General features: G+C 39.5%; 2 protein-coding genes across 3 annotated transcripts in view; one reads left to right on the plus strand and one right to left on the minus strand.

Moving 5' to 3' along the window:
• Window positions 1-956: 956 nt before the first annotated feature.
• On the plus strand, window positions 957-10,973 carry LRP2BP (LRP2 binding protein). 2 transcript variants are annotated; one of them, XM_074866383.1, is made up of 8 exons: window positions 957-1,218; window positions 1,445-1,557; window positions 2,833-2,946; window positions 4,469-4,611; window positions 4,693-4,798; window positions 5,268-5,491; window positions 8,467-8,632; window positions 10,462-10,973. In XM_074866383.1, exons 1-8 carry the CDS (start codon window positions 1,035-1,037, stop codon window positions 10,525-10,527), a joined length of 1,116 nt encoding a protein of 371 aa, XP_074722484.1. In that variant the 5' UTR covers window positions 957-1,034; the 3' UTR covers window positions 10,528-10,973. The 2 variants fall into 2 exon arrangements, with proteins under 2 accessions (XP_074722484.1, XP_074722485.1); XM_074866384.1 differs by lacking the exon at window positions 10,462-10,973 and adding an exon at window positions 9,737-10,445.
• Window positions 10,974-11,667: 694 nt separating this feature from the next.
• The window catches only part of SNX25 (sorting nexin 25), an 85,156-nt gene continuing 68,832 nt past the window's right edge, over window positions 11,668-27,991 (minus strand). The window contains exons 12-19 of the mRNA XM_074866382.1: window positions 24,627-24,767; window positions 23,928-24,041; window positions 23,220-23,384; window positions 18,466-18,583; window positions 17,196-17,262; window positions 15,184-15,365; window positions 13,526-13,626; window positions 11,668-12,675 (exon numbers count right to left, since the gene is read on the minus strand). Coding sequence (XP_074722483.1) covers window positions 12,601-12,675; window positions 13,526-13,626; window positions 15,184-15,365; window positions 17,196-17,262; window positions 18,466-18,583; window positions 23,220-23,384; window positions 23,928-24,041; window positions 24,627-24,767 — 963 coding nt within the window. The 3' untranslated portion in view covers window positions 11,668-12,600. The remainder of the gene's footprint in view (window positions 12,676-13,525; window positions 13,627-15,183; window positions 15,366-17,195; window positions 17,263-18,465; window positions 18,584-23,219; window positions 23,385-23,927; window positions 24,042-24,626; window positions 24,768-27,991) is intronic.

Genomic DNA, 27,991 nt, shown 5'->3' on the forward strand with positions numbered 1-27,991 from the left:
CAGGTTTAACCACACCCGCAAGCATTACTCTCCTGTTTTGACTGTTGCTTCTGTTCCTGTTGCTACAGGAACAGATTGCACTGCCAAAAATGGAAGGATGATAATCACCTGGAAAAAAAGCAGCAAGCTGGGAATGCAGCTAAAGATTATTTTAAAAGCACTCTCGAAGCATTTTGGTATTATATCCTTTATAATATAATATCGCTTATAATATGTCTCTCTTACAAAGCCAGAAGCTATCAACAGAAGTGGAAACAATGCCTTACATTTCAGAAGAAATCACCTTCAAACAGCATTTTCCCTCAGTTACCCTTCTCAGTTTTGTAGTATCTATGTGGGGAAAACAAACTACATCACAACGAACAGTTTCTGATCACTGGAAGCAGTGAAATCCCATTTGCTGGACTGAAGTTTCACAGCCTAGTGCCCTTCTAATTGAATTGCATTCAGCGTTTCTGTTATTTTTGCCTATAATTGCTTTCTGCAGAGTATTTCAGGCTTTGTGTTTAATTTGCAAGAGGACCGGTGGGTAGTGGGCAAGATCCAGTGGATGCCCAAACCGCAGCGTGTCCTATCTGTCACGTAGTTTCACATTGTTTGGCACTGGCCAACAGCTAGACGTCCACAGACCGCTGGCCTACAGGACACCATCACTCTCGTTTCTTTGGGAAAATGGACCAAAACCCAAAGGGAAGACACCACCGTTACTCTCTGTGCCTCCCTCCTCCTGCCATGTCGAAGGCTGTGGGACCCCAAGGACCGACGACGGAGCGGTGCTTGATGCCACCCAGGCTGGGCTGGGCCGCTCTGGGACTGCGAGCGGGACAACGGCCACCGGCCACCCGTCACCGGCCACCGGAAACCGCCACCGGAAACCGCCACTCGCCGGCCGCCGCTTCACACCAAGGGGCCGCTGCGGAGCTCCCGAGTCACCGCTAACGGCGGGGCGGGCGCGGTTCCCGCCGCCTGGCAGCTCGGCCCCCGGCCCCTCCCGGCTGCGGGGCCCCCCGGAGGCCGCTCGCCGCCGGGGCGGGATGAAGCTGCGCGGGGAGCGCCCGCCACGGGCCTGCGGCGCCCAGCCGGGTCCTGAGGCAGCGGGGAGGGAGGGAGGGAGCCGCCTCCCGCCGCCGCGGCTGGGCCCCGCTGGCGCCGGACCCCTGCGGCTCCCCCGGCCTTGCTACTGCCTGGCTGCCGCTGAAAGGCCTTTTGTGATGCCAGGTCCGCTCTTTTGTTCAAGTTGGCTTTTAAGGTCTTCCAGGTTGGCGAACTTAAAGTTCACAAGGGCCGAGTTGTCGTCACTGAACGTTTCCTTCGCATCAAATAGTCCTCTCTTCCATCTTAGTCTTTTAAAAAATGTAATAAAAAGGGGACAACTTTAGTGTGCTTATTGATGCTGTTCCATCTGTTTTGAGAAAAAAACAAATGTGTGTCTATTTTTATGCAGGGAACTGCAGCCATGCTGCTTTACTTGCAAAAGCAGAGGAGCTGTTGGCAGAGAGAACAGCAGGTGGAGATCCTCGGGCACGTTTTCTGAAAGGACAACTGTACTACGAAGAGGTTGTGGCTTCCTTCTTTTAAGTAAATATTATAAAGCTGACAACTTTCAATATGGTTTCAGTGGGAAGAGACACCTTAAAAAAAACTACAAGAGATGCCTATGCCTGGTTTTCTTCCATGAAAATCACCAGGTGTTCCCCCTAAATACCTTTTTCCTACACCTTCCCCAAGCATCTAATGCGGTCTTCCAGTTGCCTCCCAGCTTTGCCCGATCAGCGTCATACAACTCCTTATAGCACTGAATTCTTAGGAAAGGTGAGAGTACAGGTGCCTCCTGTACTTCTTTTTTTATACTCACGACAGCTCGTTGTAAAAAGTTAGGTTTTTTTTTTTTCCAAGAGTTCTTTAAAAAAAAAACCCACACAGTCATAACAGCTAAGCTTCTGAGACAATTAGTAGTTTAGACAGTATCAAGAAGAGGCATATCGTCACTGTGAGGATGTCTGACTATTGCACTATCGCTCAGTTCCAAGCTTTTGCAGTCTGGTATTGTTTTATCAAAACATGCAGAAAATTTGAAGTGTAGAGAAGACATTTTAATTTCAATAGTATTTACTTCGTATGTTTATACACATGCACAAAAATATTTTCATAAGGACACCAGGCTCAGTTAACTCTTACATTACAGTTGTTTAACTGTGTATTTTTAAATATAGTTTCTTCTTTGACTTAATGCAGCAAATACTCTCTAAGATTCTTTCCTGGAAGTGCAAGTTATCTCTGCTGTTGCAGGTGATGCCTGCATCAGAAACGTGCAGCAGACAGCTGTGTCCATAAAGTCTTCGGACATCTGAGTTTAGTCTTTGTGAAACCAACCCCTAGTTGAGATGTAAAAGCAGACTCTTAAACCCTCGGGGTATAAGAATAGCTCACCTAAGTTAAGGGATGTCAGCTAGATAGGACAGGGCATCTGAATTAAGACCCTTATTAAATTAAAAAGATGGCATTTTGAGGGAGAGGAAGAAAGGTTGTCAGAGCATCTTTTGGTTTCAGAGATGATGTTTGTATACCACTAACTTATATTTAGGGTTTTTTGAATGCATATAAAATCAATGAAAACTTTTCTGAAAGCCCTAAGCACTTCCACCCCATCCAACTAACTTGTGGTTTCTGACTTACTCTATTTCCAGTTTCTGCCCCTTCTATCTATGGTTGCAATTTTTTGTTCTTTGTTCAATGCTCCAGGTTGAAAAACTGTAAGTGTATGCTAGAAAGTTAAGCTGCTGTATGTACTCTTTGTTCTGTGTACTTAATTTTTTGTTCTGTCCTTCCCAGGGGTTGTATGAAGAAGCATTAATACAATTTGAAAAAATCAAGGATACAGACTTTCAAGCAATGTATCAGCTTGGTGTAATGCATTATGATGGACTAGGCACTAAAGAAGACCCTGTGAGTAATCTAGCTGTACAATTTTTACTTTTAACATTAGCTGATAATTGCTAAAAACTTCTTTAGTTTAAAATAAACAGGTCTTTGATTTAGAATGAGTTTCATAAAGTACAGATGTTTACAAAGTGTCATTAAAGAGAGAGGGTTCTGGGCTGAAGGAGTTCTCAAAAATACCTATAATAAGTTTATATGAAAAATATAATTTGTATTTTAAAATAGAACTTCTAAGGGTTTGGTTGTACTTTGTGTGTGGAAGCTATGTTTAAAATTTGCTATTAATTTGTTACTTTTTAATAAGCAGTATATATAAATAAAAATATGTAAAAATGGAAATCAAACAACTATATTTCAAAGTGTAAAACATCTGTTGCACAAAGATGTTTTTTAAGGTACCTTCTATTCTCTTAACATGGATGCTAAGGAAGACTGTGTTTCTGCCAGTGGTTCGCAATAATATTTTTAAATTAGACAAATGAAGAATTAGTTTGCAAGAATTTGAAGAATTCAAATTGAAGAATTACATTACAAAACCAGAAAGACAAAGGAATTAATTGCTACAATAAGAAGAATTTATTAGAGAACATGATCTTAAAGAATGGTATAAGGAAAGAATACAAAGAGGATGAAAGAAAGGGTAGATAACAAGACAGGAGAGCATGAAAATTAACCCAACTGTATTAACAAACCAGATTCTTATCTGGTGCTTAGAGGATTGTCAGCAGAGCAGAAAATATTCTTTTTAGGGGTGGTTCATTTATTCTGTGTGCTGTATGCCTGTATAGTTACCGCATTGGTGTACTTGCAACTAAACATTTTAGTAAAGTTTCTTTCTTTTTTTGTGTATTACGAGAGGTGAATAAAGGAGGAGCCTTTTATAAAGGACTGTTTTGTTTCTAGTATATTAAAACAGGGTGTCCATGCTAAATCCTAACAGCATAGATCTTGTTTCCAAAATACTTATAAGGTCCTTGGATGATACACTGTACAGCTGCTGATACACAACATTCTCCATTTGCTTATTTAACACGATCACTTTTTTGTCCATTATTAATCTAAGGTATTTTCAATGGAGGGACTTCAGAGCGTACTATTGTATTGCTTTGCCTTCTGTTAAGGTTGGTTTAGGATTTCAGATATATCATGCAATGCAAAAAAAGTTTACAGAAGTCTAAAATTGAAAATGTAGCAAGTTTAGGACATGACATTCATTTATGTAAGCACAAGAATATTTCTGAGAAAATTTTTAGCAATGGGGAAGAGTAATATTATATTAGATGAACGTTTATAAGGAAATGTTTCACATTAAAAATATGCTGGAGTAGAAAAATCTAGGGGCTGCCTAGTAACTAAAGGTCAGTTCCGCTTTGGTATGATACTGTTCTCCAGACTGTCCTATCAGTATGCCTCAGCCTTTCTTCAAAGTGGAAAAAGTACCTGTCTTGCAGAAGTTAGTGGATTCTCAGGTTCTTTATTTCATCCTCTTCCCAGTCTGAATGTAATAATTAAAGTATCTCAATTTTAGGAAAAGGGAGTGGAATACATGAAGAAAATACTCAACTCTGATTCCCCGAAAGCAAGACACTTGAAGTTTGCAGCTGCATACAATCTTGGCAGAGCGTATTATGAAGGATGTGGTGTTAAGCAGTCAACTGAAGAGGCTGAAAGGTAATGGCAGTCAGTAATTTTCCTGAGGAAAGATGCTAAGATGCTGTGTTACTTAAACCTCCTTTGTCCCCATTTTCTTAGGTTGTGGCTTATTGCTGCAGACCATGGGAACCCAAAAGCAAGTGTGAAGGCCCAGAGTACTTTAGGAATGCTTTATTCTGCGTCAGTTCCAAAAGATCTGAAGAAGGTAAAGCCCACTTGTACCTTTTGAGTTTCATGAGTCCCATGAGTTTCATGAATTTGGAATTTCACAGGAAGAGTAGAGTGATATATTTGACTCTGAAAGCTGTATTTTAAGTACTGCTAGGTATTGTCATCCATTTTAAGCCTATATGAACAGATGGCCAGAATCCCTCATTTTGACTCACTTGACACTGCTAGCTGGGATTTTTTTTGGTGGGGGGGTAGTATCAGGGAGAAGGATATAATGGATTAAAATGTTGTCAGTCTTGGCACCCTTCAGAAATGAAGCAGGTGTCACTGATTGACAGCTCCACCAGTAAACAAGGCAGGTTTAAAAGCCTTACAAGGATTCTGCTTTCTTTTATATACACGCACTTCTTACAGGCTGGTTAATGTAAAAGCTTTTATGGAAACAGTATGCAAGAAAAGCAGCTAAAGTGAATATATACTCCAACTTTGTGCCTCTTGTTTAGGCCTTTTTCTGGCATTCGGAAGCATGTGGCAATGGAAATTTGGAATCACAGGGTGCCCTTGGTGTTATGTATCTCTATGGACAAGGTATATGTAAAAACACTAAAGCTGCTTTGGAGTGTTTGAGAGAAGCAGCAGAACGTGGAAGCATCTATGCTCAAGGCCTTCTTGTCGAATATTATTACAACAGAAAATTTTATTCAACAGCTGCTGCAGTAGCCAAAAGGTGAAGTTAATTTCACTTTTTTTTAATTGTAGTTCTTCATGTAAGACCGTGGAACTGAGATTAAAATGATTAAGTTCAGTCTCTTGTGTCTCAAACTCAAGAGACGTTTGAGATAATGAATTGCAAGACCTCATCTTTAAAGAGGGAATAGCAAACCACAGACAAAATTAATACTCTAAGGGTCTCAATTATTCAGTACAGTTGAACTTTACTTTCTGATCCCGGGAAGCAAAATAGCCTTGAACTAGGAATACTAAGTAGAAGCCCACACTCAACCCTGCCTTCCTGTCTTCTCGGTCCAGAACCTGCTCTAGGCTCCTGCCTTCACCGTTCCCTTTTGAACCCCTACAAGTATTCTTCTGTTTTCCACATCCCCCATCTTAATGTCATTTCTACCCACTGTCTCCCACCCCAGCATTTCCTTGCTCTGTAGCTTTGTGCGTTGGTCCAGTTCCTGTGTCCTTTACAGGAAATGCAAGCACTGATACTGGGCGGGATCCTGCAGGCTGAGCAGCACGGCCTGGGGCCTACAAGCAGCTGCTGCACAGTGCCAAGTCATCACCCTTTGGCTTTCCATCAGTTGCTGCTTGTGGGGCTGCACACCGCATAAGCATTTTCAAGCCTGGGCCACAAAACAGGCTTCTGCACGCCAGCGGTTTCTGGCAATTACCTGCTTGCGTAGAGGTACTGGTGTGAGCCACAGTTCGGCAGCACTGACTGGCCTTTCTACAGTCACTGTGGGACTCGCTGCTCCACCTACATACTCCCGAGTGGTTTGCATATTGCAGAAATAGCGGCTGCTGGTACAGGCTGCAATATTAAACACAGCCAGTCTGTATCTTGAACCAGGGGGAAAAAGAAATTTAAAAAAAAAAAACCACTGAGAAAACCAGTTCTACTAATGATAAACAGCACATTTCTGTGACAAACCTCCAGAGCTGTCCAGTGCATATTAAAAGCTCAATCCGTCAATCAGATTATTAATTTGCTGGAAGTAAGATGCAGATACACTGACTACTTATACAAGCTCCACACAACAGCATTTGTGCTTTTTGTGGTATGTTTATGAAGCTGCGGCTGCCCAGCAATAAACATGTCACAACCTACCACCTTACTCAACCTACACCATAGGTAGCACTGCATAGCAGCAGCTCTGGTCATCCAGTAGTTCAGCAATGACTGCTGTTTGCTCCGCTTATTGCTGAAAAGGGTTGTTTTCTCTCTGAACTGCTGCTTTTTTTTCTCTTGCACTGAAAGTTGACTGATAGCTAGCTTGTCTCACTTGGAACCCATTCCTCCAGTCAATGCTGCACCATAGATTATTCCAACAAGAGTGCACTTCATCAGCTGCAATTGTGATTGCAGGAAATAGCAACGAAAGCCCATACTACAGCCAGGAATGACTGTTTCTGAACCAAAAGATACTGCCACCGTACTCAAAACAGTTCCACTTAATTGGGACTGCTGTTGGCCCTGAGGCAAAAGTCTCAGAGCAGTTCAACCCAGTTGTATCAAGCACCTCTTCTGCTAAAATTTGTTTGTTCTTCTATGTTCTTACCAACTACACAGTTTGTTACATTATGTACAAACATACAAACATTATGTGATTACGTACAGTATAACCTTACCTAATATTTGGAGTCTAGATGAGTTACTGATACTTCACCTCAGTAACAATTTTGTTATCCCATATAGCTGTACTTACCCATTGCTATGGTGTGTTGCTCTTGAAGGCAGCTGTGCTGAACTAGAATTTTTGCCCGACTTGACTGGGTATTGTTATTTGCATCAGCATCCTGTTGTGTATCTTTTGGAAAGGAAGGCAAAAATGCTATATATCAGGAAAGATAAAAGCAGTAATAGGTTACTGTTATATTTGAATGTCCTTGCTAGTAAGTCTTGGTTGGTTTGGTTTTTTATTTTCTGTTGTGTTACTGTATTTGTGAATGGCACCAAATTAGGTGGGAGAACATTGCTCTCAACACATTCAAGTGGTTTAGCAGGCACTGACTTCCAGAGGGTTAGTTCAGAACAATCTTTCATAAACACTGATTTACAGGGAGCAGTTACAAACTGAAATGACTTGCAGTTTTCTTTTTTCTGTCAAGTCTGCAACTATTTGACACAACAAAAAACTAAAATGGTGTGTGAAGCAGCATGTAATTACTGTTATGTATCTGGAAAGGATACAGGGCTTGGGGGCTTCTGTTTTAAGACAACAGTTAGAAAAAAATCAATTCTCACTTAGAAAATGTTGTACCTAATAGTATGGTAACAATACTAGGTAATTATAGCCTGATAGTTAAAACAATGTTCACTTTGTCCCTCTGATTCTTAAACAGTTCTTAGTAAAAACAACAGGCTGAAAATAAGGTGACAGCAAGCAGACAGATGCATGCAGGAGAAAGAAAATAATTGAGCTGAAACAGTCATAAGTGGGTCTTGTAACCTGAGGCTCTCGAGTATGTCTAGGATCTTCAGATTACTGTGATTTGCTAATATCCTAGTAAGAACCTGGAATTTTAGAATCATGGAATAGTTTGGGTTGGCCCTTTAAAAATCATCTAGTTCCAACTCCTCTGCTGTGGGCAGGGACATCTTCTACTAGATGAGATTGCTCTATTACATAAGAGCTTTGCCTTTCCTCCACATATGTATTAATTTCCATGAAATATTTTAATAGGAACAATTAGCGTAAAACATGCTGCCTTTTATAACTAGTATAACTATAGTGAAAGTGACTGCAAAAGTTACATATTTGTTTGCAATTTAATATCACAATATTCAAATAAGATTAACTTCAAGCCAAATACTGAATAGAAGAATCCTCATTGGGCTGCTGACTACATGTAGGTTTCATCTTATTTTAGAGAATGATGTAAAGGGAAAGGAAGCATTATCAAGTCATATATGGGCAACTTAAATTATTGCTTGAAATAGCATTATCAAACCTAATGCTGTAAATTCCACAACAGGATTACAAAAAACGATGACATCGATACGCTAGCAAAGATGACTGATTGTCTTCCTACATATGTAGCCAAGGGGGTTGCTATGGCTGCTTTCTACCTGGCTAGATGCCTCCAGCTTGGCCTAGGTGTACAGCAAGATCAAGCCGCTGCTAAAAAATACTATTCTCAGGTAAGTTGGGAAAGTTTTGCAGACTAATTTAGTTCTCATGAAATTGAGTGATACCTCGGATTTGAGTCTTTAAACTTGCTGTTTGGTTAAAGACTCCAACATTATTTATGTAAAAAAAAATATATATATCTGTGCAAGAAAATGAAGAGTGATAAAAGTATATTGAAAACTACTAAAAATATAGTCTTGATAGGATACTATCTGCCCACTTGCTTAAGCAAACAATGCTTTCAGCCAAACCACAAAATCTGTGATAATCACCACAGCAGAGCTTGATAACCTGCAAGATAAATTAGCCAAACGATTTGAATAATTTTATTCCCAACTGATTTCCTGTCTGTCATTCTCTGAAACTTTCCTGTCTGTCATTCTCCTCACTTTTCCTCTACTTTAGATACTCCAACAATTACAACCTTCACTTACAATACTTAAATCAGTCATAACTGATTGTCATGCTTATTTTTATATTTACATTTTTAGCGATAGCTGAGGATCTACTGTTACTGATACACAGGGGAAAATAGGTCACCTTTTTTGAACGTTGTGAAGTTGAAGTCAGATTTATTGCTTGAGGAAAAAGCTCAATAAGGGCTTCTAGAAGACAAATCTGCTAAATAATATCAGTGATGCCTAAAGGTACAGTCCAGGCAAGATGATTATGCCAACTGAAGGGACTGCAGCAAGACTGGATGTGTGCTTCAGAGAGACTACAATTTCTGTGCATGTAGAGACCATTTGTTTCTGCAGGTAGAATACTCTGATGTTCAGCTTAGTGCAATCCAAATAAACGGAAAGTTATCTAAATGATAAATTATCAAATAACAATTTTTGTGGCTCCTTACTCGGGGAAGCCACTGATACAAGAGGTCTACCAGAGCAGGTGATCCTCTGAATACATACATTTTAAACATTTTGTTCTCCTGCTGTGAAAAGTGTTACACAGGGTAGGATGAGGAGGAGATCAGGAGAGGAATGTAAGATGGGCTGTTATCAACACTGTAGCCAGTAGTCCTAGGTAAGTCCTAAGGCATGGAAGAGGCCCATCAGGATTAAATTGCTGCATGGCTTTGTGTGTGTATAGCCCTTCCCACTGTCTTCCATCAGGTCTAGTAATACGATCACAACTGAAAGAAAATTGCAGCCTTTACTCATCATGCACTAGCTGTACATCTGAGACTGATCTAGAAACATCACTAGCTTCTTAGTATAAAAAGATTCTTTCTATTGACTGATGCCAAGCATCTCTACATCAACAACAAAAGAGAAGGAACAGAAAATAAACAAGGACGCTACGCGAAGCAATAACTTTAGGACAAACAGAAGACAAGAGTTGTGGGTGTGTTCATTTTCTTTTGTGCCTGGAACATAATTCTTGTGTTAACCATACAATTATACCCATTTAAAATTAAAATCTTGTTTGCTGTTTTAATTAACTGCTCAGCTGTGGTTTTGACCTACCCTTCTTAGACCCAGTCAGTTTTGAAAGAGGCAAGAAAGAGAAGATGGGCGTCCCAAAGGGTACTGATATAGATGATGGAAGTGAATGAAACTGATTCTGTCTGTAAGCAGATCTATGTTTCTCGCTGTGGTACCAGCACACGCCATACCAACGAACAGAATAAAAAAATAAAACCAAGCCTAACACTATAGTCAAGTACACTCTTATGTGGCATCAGAAACAGGGATTTAAAGCTGAATATATTAACTCTTAACAAGGTGATTATCTCAGATAATGTCAACAAAACTTAAAGACCTTATTAATGTTATATTGACAACATACAATTTTATTTTAGCTATAAACTAGAAATCCCTATTCTTTGTTTTCAAAGGCATGCCTTCTGGATCCTGGTGTTGCTTCTGACCTTGAGCTGGCAGCTAATCTTGGGAGAATTTAGTGTTTCCTTTAACTGTGACTGGTATATAAATGTGTTTCCTACAATAAACCACCTTTAATCTCCAGTAATTATGGACTGTTCACCACTTACTGCTTGCTTTTCAATTTTCTATAAATGATTACTTAAAGCAATTTACTGATTCTCTTTTATCTAAAAAAAAAAAGAGAAAGCAAAAAGCTCACACTCATTCTTTAACTGAGATGAAGCAAAGGCAGACTTTTAAAAATGGTATTGAAGGCTTAAGGTTTATTAAGGACATTTTACTAGGACAGATGTCCTGTGTCTTCTTCATGTCATACTGCTATATAGCACATGAATCAAACCAAAACCAAATTAAAATGGTTGTCTCCTTTCCTGCATTTTTAGTATTTAAACATTAAATTTTAATATTTCAAAAAGCTTAAGCCCAAACTTGTCTAGTTTTCACATACAACCCATTCACAGGTCACGACTATTTTTAAATCTTACCTTTCTTAGTGGTGCATGTACCTTCTTTCGCATGCTTTTCTAATGCATCTAGATCTACTGACATGTCTTAACACATTTTACTCTTGGACTGAAGAGATTCAAAGTTGGAAACTGGCCTGTATGACACTAAGCTGTACAGTTCAAACCATGTCAATTTCTAAAACTAGAAAATACTGCTTACAGAACTATGGGAAAAAAGACATTAGTACGAAGACATTCAATATACATGTCCTCTGCACAGCGCCTGTTCTCCTCAATCCTTCTTCATATTGCACTCACACTGCCTCTGTTTGTACTAGAAATAGTTGAAAACCTCTTGCTTGGAATGCATATGCCTGAGCAATGTTATGCTGAATCTTTTATCAAAAGATACTTTGATTAACCACTAGTAAATTTTACTGATTGCTATGGTAAGATTGCACATGTCTAAATACCTATTCACTTGTCAAACTGTGTACGTGCAGAATTCGGCTTGCTTCTTAGGACTGTGCCGTGACTTGAAAACTTTTTTGAACCTCTTGGAACAGAAGGCTAGATGTTACTAGAAACATTGATTTAAATGTAGCATACGGATTTTATGTACCTTACAATATAGCCGGTCTTAACTGCAAGCAGCTTTTCTAAGAGCACAACTGTACTGAATTTACAAGAAAGTAATGAGTGTCACCTAGGGATTTTTGATGATGTTTAATTATTTAGATGTGCATTAAGACCATATTTACATATTTTTACATAAATTAAAAAAACACTGAAGACATAGTTTTCCTTCCTTGTATAAAATAAGGGAAAGATTTGAAGGTTGTTTGAAATTGGGGTATTTGAATAAAAGAGCCCTGAGTAATATCAGGGAAGTTATTAGAATGGTTTAATTAAATGTCTACTTAATCATTCATAGAAGCAATTCATAAGCACTAATCTCTGAACTAACACTTAACACAGGCGTTCTGTTAGGACATACTAGTTTACAACACATATTTTTGACACAGACTTCAAAGTAACGTAAATATTCCCTATGAAACTAGTGCTGTCAAACTCATTCATTAGTTGTCAGTACAGCCTCGTTATCAAGTACTGCAATCCAGTTGTGTTATTTATTGCTTACAAATGCTTCAAACTACGGGAAGTCTTTGGTAAAAACAAAATTGATAAAATTTTCACAATAGCTTTACATGTAGTATTGCACGACAAGGCTTTTTCAATACACAAGAAAAAAGGAATGCTCAAATCCTCAGTGAGGAGATTAGAACTGTACAACATTCATTAGTTTACCACTATAAGCAAAATTTCTTTTCATAAATGTTTAAAATATTTTCTGGTTTCTTTCAGCTTATATGAACATTTATTTTTCAATCTATATTTGAAACAGAAGAGTAGTCAAATAGAACAATTTAAATAAAAATTGGCAACTATACAGCATTGTTTTGTCTACCCTACTACAGCATCAGATCTTTTCAAGTCTGTTTACTTCACAAAAAACTCAAGAGGAAAGAAAAACGCTAAAAATAATCATAGTCCTCAGCCCTCTATGGAAAAGAGGAAAATAAGTTTCATGTCTATTATTGGACATAGACATTTCTCTAGTGGTCCAATTGTGCAGATTCAAACCTAAGTGGCATTAAGCTGCTCTAAATGAGCTCTTAGCTCAGGACACACTTCAGTTAGCAGCAGTTCCAGCAAAACCTGAAAAACAGAAAAGAGTTAAGATGAGCGCAAGTCTCAAATGAGAATTGCTTTTTCCTTTCTGTAATGTTTAGAGCATCACAGATAACAGAAGCACATAGGGTCATTCTACTCATCAATCATGCAACTACTTTTCTTTCATCCTAAAGTTGGCATGTGCCCTACAGATAACATGGGAAATGCCTTAAGGCTGAAAGAAGGCAAGTGCCAGGGGCAGCTGCTTTCAGGTGGGCATTTGCCACTCTGTATAAACTGGTGCTGTTCTGTCAAAGCTGTGGCAGCTACACGAGCAAGCGCCAGGGCATGCACTCCTGAGCGGGCTGCCTCCACTCCGGCGCTGAGGCTACGTTATGTGACTGGCTGCTGCAGGAAACGAACCAGAAGAGACGACTGAGAGGGAAGGCGTTATGCTGGGATCCAGCTGCGTACTCCGACCAGTCCCAACCAACAGCAGAGGAGTGGGACTTTTGGAGGGCTCATGTCGTAACTGTGAGCCAGCCCTGGAGCTCTCCTTCTCTAGGATTCTCCAAGATACATTTATGTTTCTCAGCTACATGAAGAAATCAGTTCACACCTTATGAAGTCAGGCAAGTTGGATGTGGCAGAGGCTCTTTTAGACAAAAGCAATACTGTTTTTAAACTTTAACAGCTTTTTGTTATACAAAATTAGTCAAATGATGGAACAAAGTAGATTTTTTCTGACTGAATAACAGAAAAAGTTAATTGCACACGGAACAACGCTTCAACATAAATCTGTGAAAACACACACCCCAGGCTTTAATACTGAGTGAGCAGAGCTCAGCAATTAACAGGATTATAAAGTTAAAAGGCTACTTTTCTGGTTACTCACATAGAGTAGATGCTTGTTAGCCTTTCTTTCTTGCAAGGCATTGAACACTTTCACTACACCATGACGGGCATTTTGTTGTCCAACAAGACTCTGTAGAGCATCTGCAACAAATGTTACTTCAGCTTACATTGTTTCACTCACACTAGGCAAAACCTCCAGCTAACACTACTACCCACGAAGGAGGGAAACCAAAACCACTGCACTTCATGGCCCTTGGTTACAAGATGCATAGTCCCCATTCACCAACCTTTTAAAAACACATATAGGTCACAGGTTGAAAAGATACCCTTATTCTCAAGTTACCCAAGGTAAATAATAATGTATGCATCTCAGTGACAACATTTAAAGTGTTTTAACATGATACACAGTACGCCTTTTAGGTGGTTCACCTCGCAGACTCAAATCTAATCTCATACATTATTAAACCACTCACTTAAATGCACCTTCAGCCACAAAGAATTCCTAGAACAGTTAAAACAGATTTAGCACTTTAATCGCCTCTCAATCTTCACAGAAAATACTTCCCACAAGTAAGCAGATAAGAGAATTCTAAGTCAATTATTTACATTTTGGATTAGGGAATAAATAGTGATCCAATGCTTCATCATTAATTTAAAGTGCATTCAGCTATGTCCTGACGTATCTCTCCAAACTCAGAAAAAAACAAACCAAACCACAAACCAACTAGGGAAGGCTCTTCTAGGTAAGCAGGTGAGGAGTATGTAACAGAGAGTAAATGGAGGGTTGGTCACACATCAAATGACGAGTATTTTGCATGCATACCTGCTGCTATTTTTGCAGTAGAAGTTGATTAAACCTAATGCAAGGGGGTATATGAGATATCTCAGTGAAGCCGTAAAATAGCTCATTAAAGTACATTCTATTCAGCTGGAGGGGAGACAAAATGCATTCAAGCTATGTTTAAGTGTGTTTCCAAGGGCTAAACGGAATGATTTCGGTTCTTCCCAGATAGGTGCCTTTGGGTTTATGTAATCTCTGAAGAGTCAGAATTATGAAATGGAACTCCCTCTCCTGTGAATGGGACGGGATGGAACATCTCAGAACGGTGCCCCCAGAAGCGCGCATGCCAAAGAGGAAGCTGCCTGGGCTTGGGAGGTGAGGGCAGACAAGGGAAAGTACTGGAAACTCCACTCAATCTAGGATGCTTCTGTCCAAGCTGCAGGTCCCTCTAACATTCAGTGCCCTGAAACCTCTCATCAGAAATAGACAGCAACACACAACACTGACAGTCTGCCCAGACCTCCCTCTTCAATTTTGAAATAGAAAAGGAAGAAGTAATTGGGGTGGTACCACTCTCCCTATTTGTCAAGTAGTTCCAGGTAGCAGAACCACCTGATACTTGCTCACAGAGAACCAGCAGAGAGCATCTTGACTTAACTTAGGTTCCTTGATGAATATTACATACAGAAGTACAGCAAAACTGGATTTTGCATCCACCAGTAACACCCAAATCCATGCCCTTTACCAGATGTACAGGAAAAGCAAAGAATATGGCCAAAATTATCCTTACTTATGCAAATAACCATAATTTACAACTCTACAGGAAAAATCTGAAAATGCAGCAGAACAGTATTTGATTAACCAGTTTCCTTAGTAGTTATTAAATCTGTGATTAAGCAGAATGGAAGTGATCTCACCTGGAATGTTTTCAAGTAGTTTTTGCTGTGCTCTCTGTTTTGTCTCTTGCTTTTGTTCATCGCTCTTAGCTCTCGATGGTGGTGCTAACTTTCCATTTGGCCAAAAAGCATCTCGAAACACACCAATGTAGTAAACAAGCATTGGTTCACTGAACATCCAGTGTACAGTGTCACGGATTTGCCTGTAAAGAAGTGTAGAAGGGAGCACATTAGAGCTGGTCTTTCACGTTTTATGCAGATTTATTCTTTTTCCTCCTGAAAGCAGTGGAAGTGATTCTTGTTTTCATGTAATTATCCCAATTTATCTGAGCTGATTTCACCAGTATCACAGCAAGACATATTTAGCTCTGGGTCCTCTAGGGTCTAGGTCACTCCAGATACCTGACTGAGATGTGAAAGCAGCTACATTTCAACATAATCCACAAACATATGTTACAAATTACAAGTACTACACTGAAACGTGTATATATTTCAAGGATGGGCAGTACAAAAGCTCCACTGGGTCAAGACGTAAAAATTAGCTAATTGTAGCGAACTCCAAACTAGTTGCATGCACAGATGTGCCTGGTGGGATAAAAACAGGTGAAGTTTTGATAAAAGCACAGTAAATTCCCTCACAGATACCAACAGCACATTAGTGAAAGGATTACAAACAGAGATGGCAGGCTCCTCCCGTGGCTGCAGGCACTCTCTGTAGCCTTCAGCTCGAGGAGTCCGAGGCAGACAGCAGGCTCCAGGCAGTACTGCCTGACGGTGCCACAGTACAGCTGAAACCCTTAACATCAACAAATATAAAAGTTCAACCAACATGTAAAAAGCTACACAGCAATTTTGCACGCATGCTGTGCTCACACACACACATTCCTCCTCTGTCCTCTCTCACGTGTCTTTCATGCTAGTTCTTAGTAGTGTGTGAACAAATTAACTAATCAATTAAAAACCCAGTGAATGGATACTGCCAGAGACCATCAGTTCAGCAGGAGCCAACTGTGTGACCTTCCATCGTTTCTTGTCCCATTGACCACTACATAACATATGTGGCAGGTTTTAAAAGTCATCCAGGTGTGCAAATTTAGTCACTGACTGGACGAAGGACCAGCCTGTTCCACTGGTAGATTTCTCAGCTGTGACACCTCAGTAATAGTCCCACTGCTACACCAAAGCAAAACAATGCATTGCATCAGATTCTCAGAGTGGCCCTTTGCCTATATGAATGTGCTACAGAAATCACAGATTTTCATAAGAAAAACATCAGCATGCGTAAGAGCTTCAGTACTGATCAAAGAGTCATGGGAAATGTGTTTGTATCAATCATCTGCTCTATTGAATCAAGTTTTCCTGTAGGCCTTTCTTTGTGTCTGACAAGAAAAGAAATGCTTTTCCAAAATTTTTCTGACCAATGACACAGCTTTCCACATGAAAGGTGTGTACAGACACACATGCTTACTTCATTGCCTTGCCCAGGCCTCAGTTGGCAGACATGTCTTCAAATGATATAGAAAAATACCTGTATGAAAACACTGTTACACACGTACAGGTTTCATGTTATAAATTAATAGTTCCCATCAGGTACAAACATTATTTCAGTCACTTTAGAGAAACATGTATTTGATTTGAAAGAAATTACTTATAATGGAAACCTAGTTTCAGATCTGGCAAAAATTTTCATGCGACTAAGATAAAGCACAAACTAATAAAAGCCATTCAGAGCCAGGCCATTCAGAAAAACAGGACAGCATGTCATTTTATATATATGTAAAATGAAATCCTATGAAATACTGTGTTCTTCCAAAAGCAAAGCCCTGTGTAGATGAAAAAATAATGGAAAAGGTAATTCACATATCTGTGTCTTCTCTAATCAGCACATTTGTAAATTGAGCTGTGGAAAGCAAATGCAGATTTCGTATACAACAGAATGTTCAGATTATTTATTTTTTTTTTAACAATTCTGCTCTCAAGTCTTTTTTTCATAGAACAACAGTGCAGGTTCAGTTAAAGTAACACCTACTTACTTGTTGATAGTTCTTCCAAAAGTGACTTGTACTAGTGCAATTAATGTTCTTCTGACCCACTTGAACACTGGAACAATGAAAAATGACAGAAAATAAGGATCAAGAAGTTAAAAACATTAGGGAACCCATGATCATGTCCAAAACTTTCACTCCCATCCCCTCCAATAAAAAAACCCCAACCTGACCCTACAGTAAACATATCTGTTATAATCCTTTATAAGATTTCACTAATTGTACACAGGTCTCAGTTTTCTTAACTGCTTTCCCTGTACTGTTTGCTACATGGTTTTTAAGCGCTGCAGATTACATAAACATATCTGTAATATGCATTTGTAGTTTACACTGTAAACTTTTATGTTTATGAATATTTTAGGTTTGAGCCATACAACTACCCAAAAACTCTTTTTCTACTAGAAGAAAGAAAACCCCTCAAAATTCACACCCTGTTCATACCTACTAGTATAATGTTTTTTACACAGAGCAGCATCATTAAAATTCTGAAAACATTTTCACTCAAATAAACCAAGCATTTAGCTTTTCATTACAAATAAAGGAAACAAATGTGAGTGCTTCCTAGTAATTACTGGTTAATCTTTCATGCTGTTCACCATCAGCACAAGAAAGTCTATATTTGGAAGATACATCTGCCATTTTTGGAAGGTGCTGCATTTTGTAATAGTTACCCTGTAAATAATTTTATAGAGTGTCAAGTGTGGCTGCACATTCAAATGAAAACAAAAGTAGTTTATTACCATCATTCAGTTACGTAAAGGAGGGAAAAAAAAAAATCTGGTACTGAAAGATGCCACAATTTAGCATCTTTTCTACCATACAAATTGTAGAACTAAAATGCATACATAATACATTTAAAATGGACATTAAAATTACATTGGTTTGTCAGTGACATGTTCTGTAAAAAAGCCATCTTTCCTTCCTCATAATTCATACATTCTAATACGCAGCCTATTTACAGAAAACATGCTTTTGTACTCTGTTTTTTCCAGTTTTTTTAAATTAAAAACTTAAGAATATTGAATGCAGATGCTCTCCCCTACCAGCTACATTTTTACTGCTGTGTTATATTGGAATCTCGCTTTTGAATGAAAGCACCAACATTATGAACTACTGAAGAACAGCTCCAAACAAACTATCTATATAGATTGCAAGAACATTTCCACTTATTGAAACAGCCCAAAAATTAAAATTACAAAGTGCCCCAGATTTCTTGGCCAACAGATTCCACTAGCAAATAAACAGGTTTAAAGCTTACTTCCTCGCAGCTCAAAAATCTCTCCAATCAGCATGAAACATGGTTCAGCAAGAGAGTCCCTTTTCCCATCCACCTCCTCTCCATAGTCCGACAGGTCACTGTCCTCTTCCGTTTCTTCCTAGGAAGAGAAACACAACATGAGTAGGCACTGCAATTCCCCATCCTTCTTCCAGAATGGATTTAGTTACTCTGGGGAAGGAGCACAGCCAGCCCTCTCAAGAAACAGCGTTATTACTGGCAGGAGCTGGCAAACAGGAGGCAAAAGCCTCCTTTGACACAACACCCATGAAGAACATCCAGGATGGGGAGCTAGCCAGCTAGAGCCGCTTGCAACGCAAGCGGCTAGGAAGAAAGGGGGAGAATCTGTTTATTGCATAGGGAGAAGCAGGTAGCTGGCTCTCCCAGAGAGCAGATAGTGCCTTGCACACCTGAAGCCACTCAGTGGGATGAGGCATCAGCAAGCTGGCCTTGCAGTAAGCCGGGAACCAAACCCAGTGGCAGAAGAGGAACTGGCTACTGCAAAGACAAGCACGGTTAACGAGTACCTGTCCCAGGCAGAAACATAATAGGTGATAGTTAGTGACCTGAGCCTGAGGAAACCCAAGCTCAGGGTACTGAAGGTAGTAGAGCTCTTCAGAACAGACATGGGAAAAGAATGGATTGAACCACCTCAGTTTGGGCAATACCATTTGTTGAAGAATGAAGAGCAGACAGCAGGTTGTTTCTCAGTGTCATGAAGATCTGCTTCAGCATCAGGACTACATCACCTACCATAACTCGTGGCAGCCAGCACATCTCTTTGCTTTCCTGATCTTCCCCTGCCCGTCTATGCTTAGGGCGTGCTGTGGTGAGGTAGACCTGACCTCCACTGAGGCCGGTGCAACGCTCCAGTCTCTGGTTCAGGAATGGTCAGAACAGCGTGCAGACAAATTTTCTTTTTTCAGCCCTGATTTTCAAAGAAATCCATCATCTCTTCCTTGTCATTCCAATATCTGTTTTTTTTCCCCCTCTTTTCATGTAGCTTGGAAAATCTGCTTCATGCTCTATTTCTCCTGCATTATTTTGGTGTCTTTCTTGGCCTTGTTCTTATTGTCACAATCTTTCAGTCACCCCTTGCCTGTCATTTGAACCCTGCTACAGAGAGTATCCTACAGTGTTTCAGCTGTACATCAGTTTGTCTTACTCCTTCCTCACACCCGCCAAATCCCATCTAAAGCCCATCACTGACTTCAGCTATGCTTCCTCCCTGAATCTTCTCCAGACACAGCACTGCACAGTTGTCTATAAATAAGTAAATCCACAGTGTTGCATATTCCAACACTTACATATCTTGCACCCTTCACTTCCTGTGTCACATCTGTCATTTCCTCAAGCGCTGCTCGAGATGCTGCTTCTCTCCTTGTAACCAGAAAAACAAAAGAAAACCAGCCCATAGCACTGAAGTGCACCGTGAACATCCACATAGACTCCCCTGTTTATCAACTTCCACAGCTTGATGAGTCTCCAGCTTTTAAAGCTTTATGCCAATGTTAGGCTAAGCTGTGACTGAGGGCAGGGAACAAAAAGCCACACCATACTGACAAGAAATGCCACACAAGGAAACCACAAATCATTACCCATCTTACCACACAAGCACACAAATTCACTGACGATGAACAGAGTTTTTTCCAGGGACACAGTCTAGAGCAAACTCCAGTCCTGCTCACTATCTTCCTCTGGTCAACAGGCTTCTTGGCCCTTCATTATTTTAATTATTCAAGAAACTATGTTTTACTTGATTTTTCATGGTAGACATCATTCTATATTTTCATTAACGACTTGGGCCACAGAACAGAAAATAAGCTTACTGAATTTGCCCGTGAGCTTACTGAATTTGTCGTTAAGCCCAGAGGGTGCACTTTGATAAAGACAGATACAAAGCAGCAATAACTCACTGTATAAATACAGGAAATGGAACAATTCATACTGATAAGACTACAGAAAAATATCCCAGGGCCATACTGCTGTGGAAAAGGCCAGTGTAATACCATGATGTTTAAGCACGAACACCGTTTGTACCACATACATACACATATAGATATAAAAATTATTTTCATACATGGGAAAGGGCAAACCTAGTGAAAGCATCAGGTTTCAAATTTTAGTCACCATATTTTCAAGGAAAATATGGATAATCAAGTAAGTCCAGAGAAAAACCTTAAGAACTAAATAAAACATAACCTAACAAAAACTAGGAGAAATTGTGGCTGCTCAGTCTAAGAAATAAAATAATAAAAGACAAAAGGAAAGTAGTAACTCCTGATAACTGAGATGATCCTAACCCAAACTGTTCTGTGTTTGCTGCAGACAGGACAAGAGCTAGCTGGCTAAAGGAAGGAATGTTTAGGTTGGACAGTAAGAAAATGTTTCTAACCACGAAGATAGCTGGCACTGGGATACGCTGCCTTGCTTGGCTAGAGAACACCAACTATCAGAGGTTTAAAAAAACACATCAGTCAAACATGCGCCAAGAATTTTGCCAGTGCAGTTGAGTCTGCTTGGAGCAGGAGGGTAAACCTGATGACTATTCCAAGGTCCCTGCTCTGTTTTTCTGGTGTTCAGTTAACTCCCCTATCATTTAGAAAATGCAATGAGAAGTGTAAATTATTACACCACCATGTATTTTTCTATCCATTAGCACTTCATATACCAAAAAGCCTTTCCTATAGATGGCATCAACTGCATTTTTTCCTCTGATTTGGTTTTGGCCTTGACAGCTCAGAAATATGTTCTAAAGCTAGCCCTGTCCAAGGAGCTGTATGTAGGAGAGATCTGAAATTGCAGCAATACCTAATCCTGAAAACAGCACTCAAGTAATATTGTTTCTCTAACACATATTTGAAAAATGTGAAATGAGACATAAAAGGCAAAGACAGAGCTGCACAAGAGCATTCACTTCTACAAAGTCCAAAATACAAACTAAACTAGGAATTCTTAGTTCAAATAGAACACAACTGTAACAGCTTTATAATGTGTGGTTTAACACAACTAACTCCATTAATGACCTTGTACCAAATCATTTAACCCTAACTGCTTTAGTAAATTATCCAAACTACTATCACTGGGCAAGACTGAGCTCATCTAAAGGTCATGCTGAAAGACAAGGGTGTTCAGGAAAAATCAGAGCTGATCCCAGACCACCTCACAATTCCCCTCCCTCCACTTAATTTTATCATTATTTTTAAACTATGACAAATGCTTGCCATACTGATTCAGAGGTCTAACAGTTTCCTATACTTCCCTCCATCTGTATTCTGTTGCCTCATCTTATGTTTAAGCTTAGGAAAGGAGGGGAGAGGAGAGGGAAGGTGGATGTGGAGTAGGATGATTTTTGCATTTGCACAGTGCCTGGTATAATATGGTCTAGCTAAAATTAAGCTCCTCGTCCCACAAGTAACAAGTAAATATTATTAAACTGAATAAGAAGCCATGTTCCAACTCCTCTCTTGTCACATTTTTGCTCGACTTCCTTCAGTTTTTCAGTACCAGTTGCTTCATTTCTGCTTCATTTCTCTGTTCTCTCTCCTCTCTCATGCACTCTCATTACAAACTCCCTTTACTTCTCCCGTATTTCCTAACTATCCTCCTACACACTCCAGTAAATACAATATACATGCAGTCTTCCTTTTTCTGAAGGATGTTTTTCAATTAAATAGTGAAATACAAATAACTTCATGCTTCTATGCTACTTCTACCAAACAGTCATTTTAGTGAACGCATTTTTGTTTTTAGAACTGTTATCGAAGTGTAAAATTAGTTTCTCAAACTTTCTTTACATTTATTACTCTGAAACGAGACATATGGATTCAGCATCTAGGTGCAAATACAGTGCAATTCTGAAAAATGAAAATATATAGGATTCTCTTATTCCTGAGAGATGCATGACCACCTTTTTGCCTATTAACAGACTAGAACTGTACAAGTTCCTCAAACTCCATTTATGCTGCAGAAGGCCAATCCACTGCAGACAACTACAGCATGTAAGAAAAGAATTATTTAATATAACATATAATTAAAAAGAGGAATAGAAACAGCTCCTTGGAAGCTGCATATCTGCAACATGAACCACACAGAATAGAGAGCCATGGAATTATGGTCAATTTTAGTCGATGAGGTATTTTAGTCACTAATCTATTCCTCACTGCATTTTGGAAGACAATGGGTTTTTTACGGATTAGTATCAAATTCTTCAACTGTTTTTTCCCCATGGGCTTCCACCTGTGTTTGAAAATTCCCTCAATGAGCCTGTACCATTTGCCAGAATTCTTTGTCAATACTAGCTTTGCTTCAGAAGTTGTCCAGAAATTATTAAGGACACACAGCTGTTCCCAGCCAAGAGAAGCTTCTTAAGAGAGAACTATTTTTACCTGTCAAAAACCCTCTGAAATATGCATGTCAAGAGCACAAAAAGTGGGGAATTCTGCTATAAAAAATAAATAATCCCGCATGGACTGCAATTCATTTATTTGTGATAGGTTACACATTTGCCTATATATATTTATCAAAGGGCAGGAAACTTATTGTACTAATAAACAACTTTTAAATTCATAGACAGCTCTTATTTCTGACTCTTTGTTCACCTACAGTAAATTAAAATCCACCTTTGGAAATGACTTCCAATATTACCTGCCATTCACATACATTATATTAATGGCTCTCCGTGCTTAAATTGTATAAGTAATTAAATTTGGGAAGATTACTTTTCTACCACTTACCTCCTGATGAGAAAACAAATCACCAGGAAGTCGTTCTAGAAATGAGGAGAGCGAAAAAGACGATTTCTTTCCTTGCACATCAATAACTTTGAGGTGCTCTGGGGAAGGGCTCAAGAAGGCGTAAAGTGCTTCACTCTGGCAGAGTCTTTCATCAGAGAGCAATTTCTATGAAAGAAAAGTAATGACAGAAACAGCACATCAATTAAATATTTCTTATTAAGGAACAAGATGTGTCAAGCCATCCAATAAAACTGATTAAGACATGGCTCAGAGGTAGAGTGAGAAAAAAAATCCATGTCTCAAAGATACATCAAAGATACTTTAGGAAGTTAGTTCTAAAGTGTTAGAACTAGTAAGATTAAAGTTTTTAATCTTACAACTTTCTTTTTAAATAAAAAAAGTCCTAATTCATAAGAAATTTGTTATGAAGTGTTGTAGTTAAAAGTGGTAATTACAGGATTCATTATTTACTATTTCTTAATTAATCAAAGTTTACATTAACTTATGACTAGAGAATGGTTACTATCAGCCAAATTCATCTCAACTTCAGACATTTTAGACAACTTTGACATTTATAGCGTCAAACCTTACATCTGACCTATTTGTTCCAGGCTCTCTCTTCAGTCAACGGAGAGACAAGATCCACTCCAGAGGCATGATTCAATTCTCCCGTTTAGACATCTGTTGTTTTTGTCTTTGTTTTCTTACCTGCAGAAAGTTATTAAGCTGGTTCTTGGATTTCTCCATGAATTTCTGGTCTATGGATTTGAAGGGCAGCTTGCTGAGAGAAGGCAACTGAACTTTCTTTAATGATGGAAAACACTGTGTAAGAGAAAGGAGAGCTCACTTAACATACATGTGCAGAAAAACACAGAGTAGTTAGAACAGAAATGAAGACACTAATCTCCCTTCCACAACCCTCTCAGCACCTTGAAAAACACCTTCCCTTACCCACTATGGGCTGACACATCTAAACCCCTTCCCTTCACACCACCATCATTATTTATCCTTTACTGGGCAGAAAGGTTAAAGTACTGTAAAAGGAAACCTTCTCTGGCCCCAAAAGCTGTGTCTTCTAATAGCTCCCTGGAAGCCAGAGACAAAAATCTAGTTTTTAAAGCAGGCTCTTGCATGACAGTGCAGAGCATATACCACTTTGACACTGGGGTAGTCCAGTAAACATTCATTATTAAGAACAAGAACAACAAAATTATAAACAAGTTTTATAAGCATCTGGTGGAGGCCAGAAACATGCAGATAGAAAACTAGCTCTAAAAGGCTAAAAGCCAAAAGGCTGGCATAAAAAGCAGCAATATTACATTTTTATCTGGTTTTCCCTTCTCCAAGCTTCAATCTGACAAATTTTAGCAATGTGCTCCTTCTCCCTCCCCTAAGCGAGATCCGTACCTCACTGAGTTTCCGGTGTAGGTTCTGAAACTCACTGAGTTTCCTGGGAACAGTCCAGTTCTTAGTTTCAGCCCCACCAACTTCTTGTAAACTCACCATGACAGAGTAACAGGGCACTTGTTCTCCATTCTCTTCTAAAACCTTGTGGGGAAGAAACCAACAGATAAGCTATTCTACTTTGAAAGCAAACAGTGGAACATTTGGGCTGCCAGATGACTGGCTTGCAAATTCAGTTGTCATCACTGCCCCACGCTTCTCTTTCAGTTTGAAGGCTACACATGGAGCAATACCTTTAATGGACTAAACTTTACCCTAAATACTATGTCAGTCCTGGATCAGGCTTCGAGCTAGCCACTACTACACTTTACGTACAGCTTTGCAATCCTGTCCATCAGCAATCAAATCACCCTGAAATGTCTTCTTCAAACAGCTGCGTGTGTTATTTCCATTTTTAAGGTACCTACCATGTAGCTTTCTGACTGCGTACCAATACTCCATCTGTCCCGTCTGCATTTTCCTGACTGTTCTCCCATTCTTCCCACCCTCCTTTCCCAGTGCTTGTGCCGAGGCTCACCCACACGTCAGGCACAGCAGCTCTGCAGCTGGGCCCTGTGGCAGCTGGTGCTGTCTCCGAGTAACTTCTCTGCTCATTTGAGCTATTCTGCATGCACAGACCATGTGGTATCCATGCAGTGCTTATTTCTGAGGGGCTCAAAACTTTACAAAAATACTAATGAATTGAGCTACACAACAGCCAGAGGAAGGAGGAGTGATTAAACGTTGTGCAAATGGGAAAACTACAGCAAAGAAGTTACATGATTTTTCTTGAGACAACGGCAGCAGTGTGACTATGTTATTTCTTAATTTGATAAGCCACCCAGAATTACACCTTTATGTCCTAATGGTAACAAATTTTTGTTTACTTATTTTAAGGAGACAGCTAAATAGATAATGAAAGGCAAGTAAGGGAAATGCATGAAATACATAGCTGGTTTTGGCCAAGCCAAACTCTCAAATGCTTGTCTTAATATACATGCAAATAACAGAAAGGTAATTATAAATACAACTCTCACACAATCGTTTTGAGGAAAGTAATAACTGTTAAGCTTTTTGGTTGTTTTTTTTTAAGGAATATTTAACTAATCTAATTAGGATAAGAATAAACTTTAAATTAATATAATTATGACACATTTTCTGAGAAGCCTGATGTGCGGCTACATCACCGCTGTATAACACACACAGCTAAAATGTATTTTCTTATTTTATGGCTGTTCAGAGCTGTACATAGAGAATATTCCCTGCAATGCACTCCTAAAGCTGCACATGGACTACTGGGAAATCCAATCTGAGGCCTAGGTTTCACACCTCTCTGTAAAAAAGCCTGCAGCAGCACCTGGACAGAATAAAAGGACCACCTCAAACATCTGAAAACGTGCCTTGTTTCCAGTGCATCTATTTGGGGAACTGCCTTTCTCCCACCACACTACTACACAAAGACATGCTTGAATAGCCTCCAAAATGTAGGTCAGAGGGACCTGGCACAGAGGGACTGGGATCTCCTGGGACAGTCCCTGTCCTGTCTACCCCAGAGCTAGATTGGATTTGTGTTTGTAGGTGACTCACAAACACCTCCCAGCAGCTACTTTTGAAAACTGGGAAATCAGTGCTGAAAATGCTGATCTGAGTCACGGGTATCATTCTCCATTACACATTCGTCCCCAGGGCAGGGATTTGCATGTGCACAGGGTCATCTGAACTGTAATTGTCAGGAGACAGTCATTCCTCTGGAAGGACATTCTTAAAATGGAAGAACTCAGTACTCCTCCTGCTTTCAAGTTAGGATCCATATGCAAAATCATTTAAATTCTAATTACTAGATGGAAACACGTTACAACTTCCTTCAAATAGCCTCATATCTTCTTAAGGAAGCAAAATTTTTGACCAACTTAAGTACTTGTGCATTTGTTTTTCCAAATTAATGTGTCAACAGGAAAACACACAGAAAAATGGGATTTTAGGGGGTCTTCTAAACCAGGAGACCTAGTCCTTTGCTGTAACAGGCATCATCTCATGCAAGTGCTATAATGAATGAATTCAAACTTGTGAACAATTTTTTTTTTCCATCCCTGTTACACTAAAAGTCTGCTCTAGACCCTCACCCTGGTCACTGGAAGCTTCCTTTCAATTTCCAAACTCATTTCCCATTTGTTCCAACAACTTTTCACCCCTCCTTTACCTTTATCCTTATTGATGTGTTTTTATAGACAGCTTTATTCCTCTGAGGCTCTCTTTTGCTAAGCTAAGCACATGAAAGTGTTTTCAAAATCACATCTCATGGGAGAAGTTCCTCATTCAATCCACTCAAATCCACCCTTCTCAAACACAACAGCCCAGCAGTTGCAGAGCAACTGTAACACTTCATCTCAAATGGAAACTCCTCTCTCTCCTCGTATATTTGAGGGCTGCATCTGCTTTTTTCACATCTGCAGCCCACACAAGCACATCTGACAAGCTACCAGCATACCTACTGCTTCCAGCCAGAAGGTGCTCCAGCAGGTCAGAGCAGGAGCCCAGAGTTCCTGCTGAATGCCAAACCTTGTGTGCCATGCTGTAAGATTTCACCGCACTTCTATTACTCCCATCCTAAAAATCATCCAGTTCTTTCTGAGAACCATCCTAACCCTCTTCCAGCTCTGATTCTTCATGAGCATAAACTTAACATTTATGCTCTGGTTTGGTTTTCCAAGTCCAAAGGTCATGTGATAGTCTCAGCCCTGTTTCACAGCACTGGCAAGGGCTCTCAGAATTAGGCCCTAGGATGGCATTTCCACAAGTCTCCTCCTCAGCCTCTTCTTAGTCCCCTTCCTCAGTCTTTCAGGTTATTCACTGCTACTTACCTGGCAAAGACAGAATGAGCGCTCAAGTACACAAAGAGGCTTGAGACTATTGGGGTTTTTTGCATTGGCAGTAACTCCATAGCCTCAAGACAATGTAAAGATTAATTATTTCAGAATTTACTGTCTACTAGCATGCCATAAACACCTAGTCCACAAAGGGCAAAGATTTCTACCTTCTCCCTATGAGGCACAAAGTCCCGAAGTGGATAGAGATATGAACAAGGATGTTGACACAACTACATCCATTAATAAAAACTAAAAGACACACACCAAAGGTAAGCACCTCTTACCAGGGTGCGCGGTGTAGTAACAGTAAAAAACATTCCATGAAATATTGCAAAAACAAAAGAGGAACAAAAATTATTAAATAGTTTCCAGAAGCTATAGCTACTAGCTGCAGAAGGTAAAATGTAAACTTAACATTAGCAAAAACTGTAATAACAGATCAGTAAAGCAACAAGCTGCCAA

This window comes from Strix uralensis, chromosome 4 (genome assembly GCF_047716275.1).
Source record: "Strix uralensis isolate ZFMK-TIS-50842 chromosome 4, bStrUra1, whole genome shotgun sequence".
Classification (NCBI taxonomy): domain Eukaryota; kingdom Metazoa; phylum Chordata; class Aves; order Strigiformes; family Strigidae; genus Strix; species Strix uralensis.

Excerpts from the sequence above, each read along its gene's own strand:
- LRP2BP (XM_074866383.1), top strand. The coding sequence starts at position 1,035 with ATGAAGCTGCGCGGGGAGCGCCCGCCACGGGCCTGCGGCGCCCAGCCG. Across the intron at positions 1,558-2,832 it reads GACAACTGTACTACGAAGAG|GGGTTGTATGAAGAAGCATT; the intron begins GTTGTGGCTTCC and ends TGTCCTTCCCAG. Across the intron at positions 8,633-10,461 it reads CTAAAAAATACTATTCTCAG|GCATGCCTTCTGGATCCTGG; the intron begins GTAAGTTGGGAA and ends TTGTTTTCAAAG.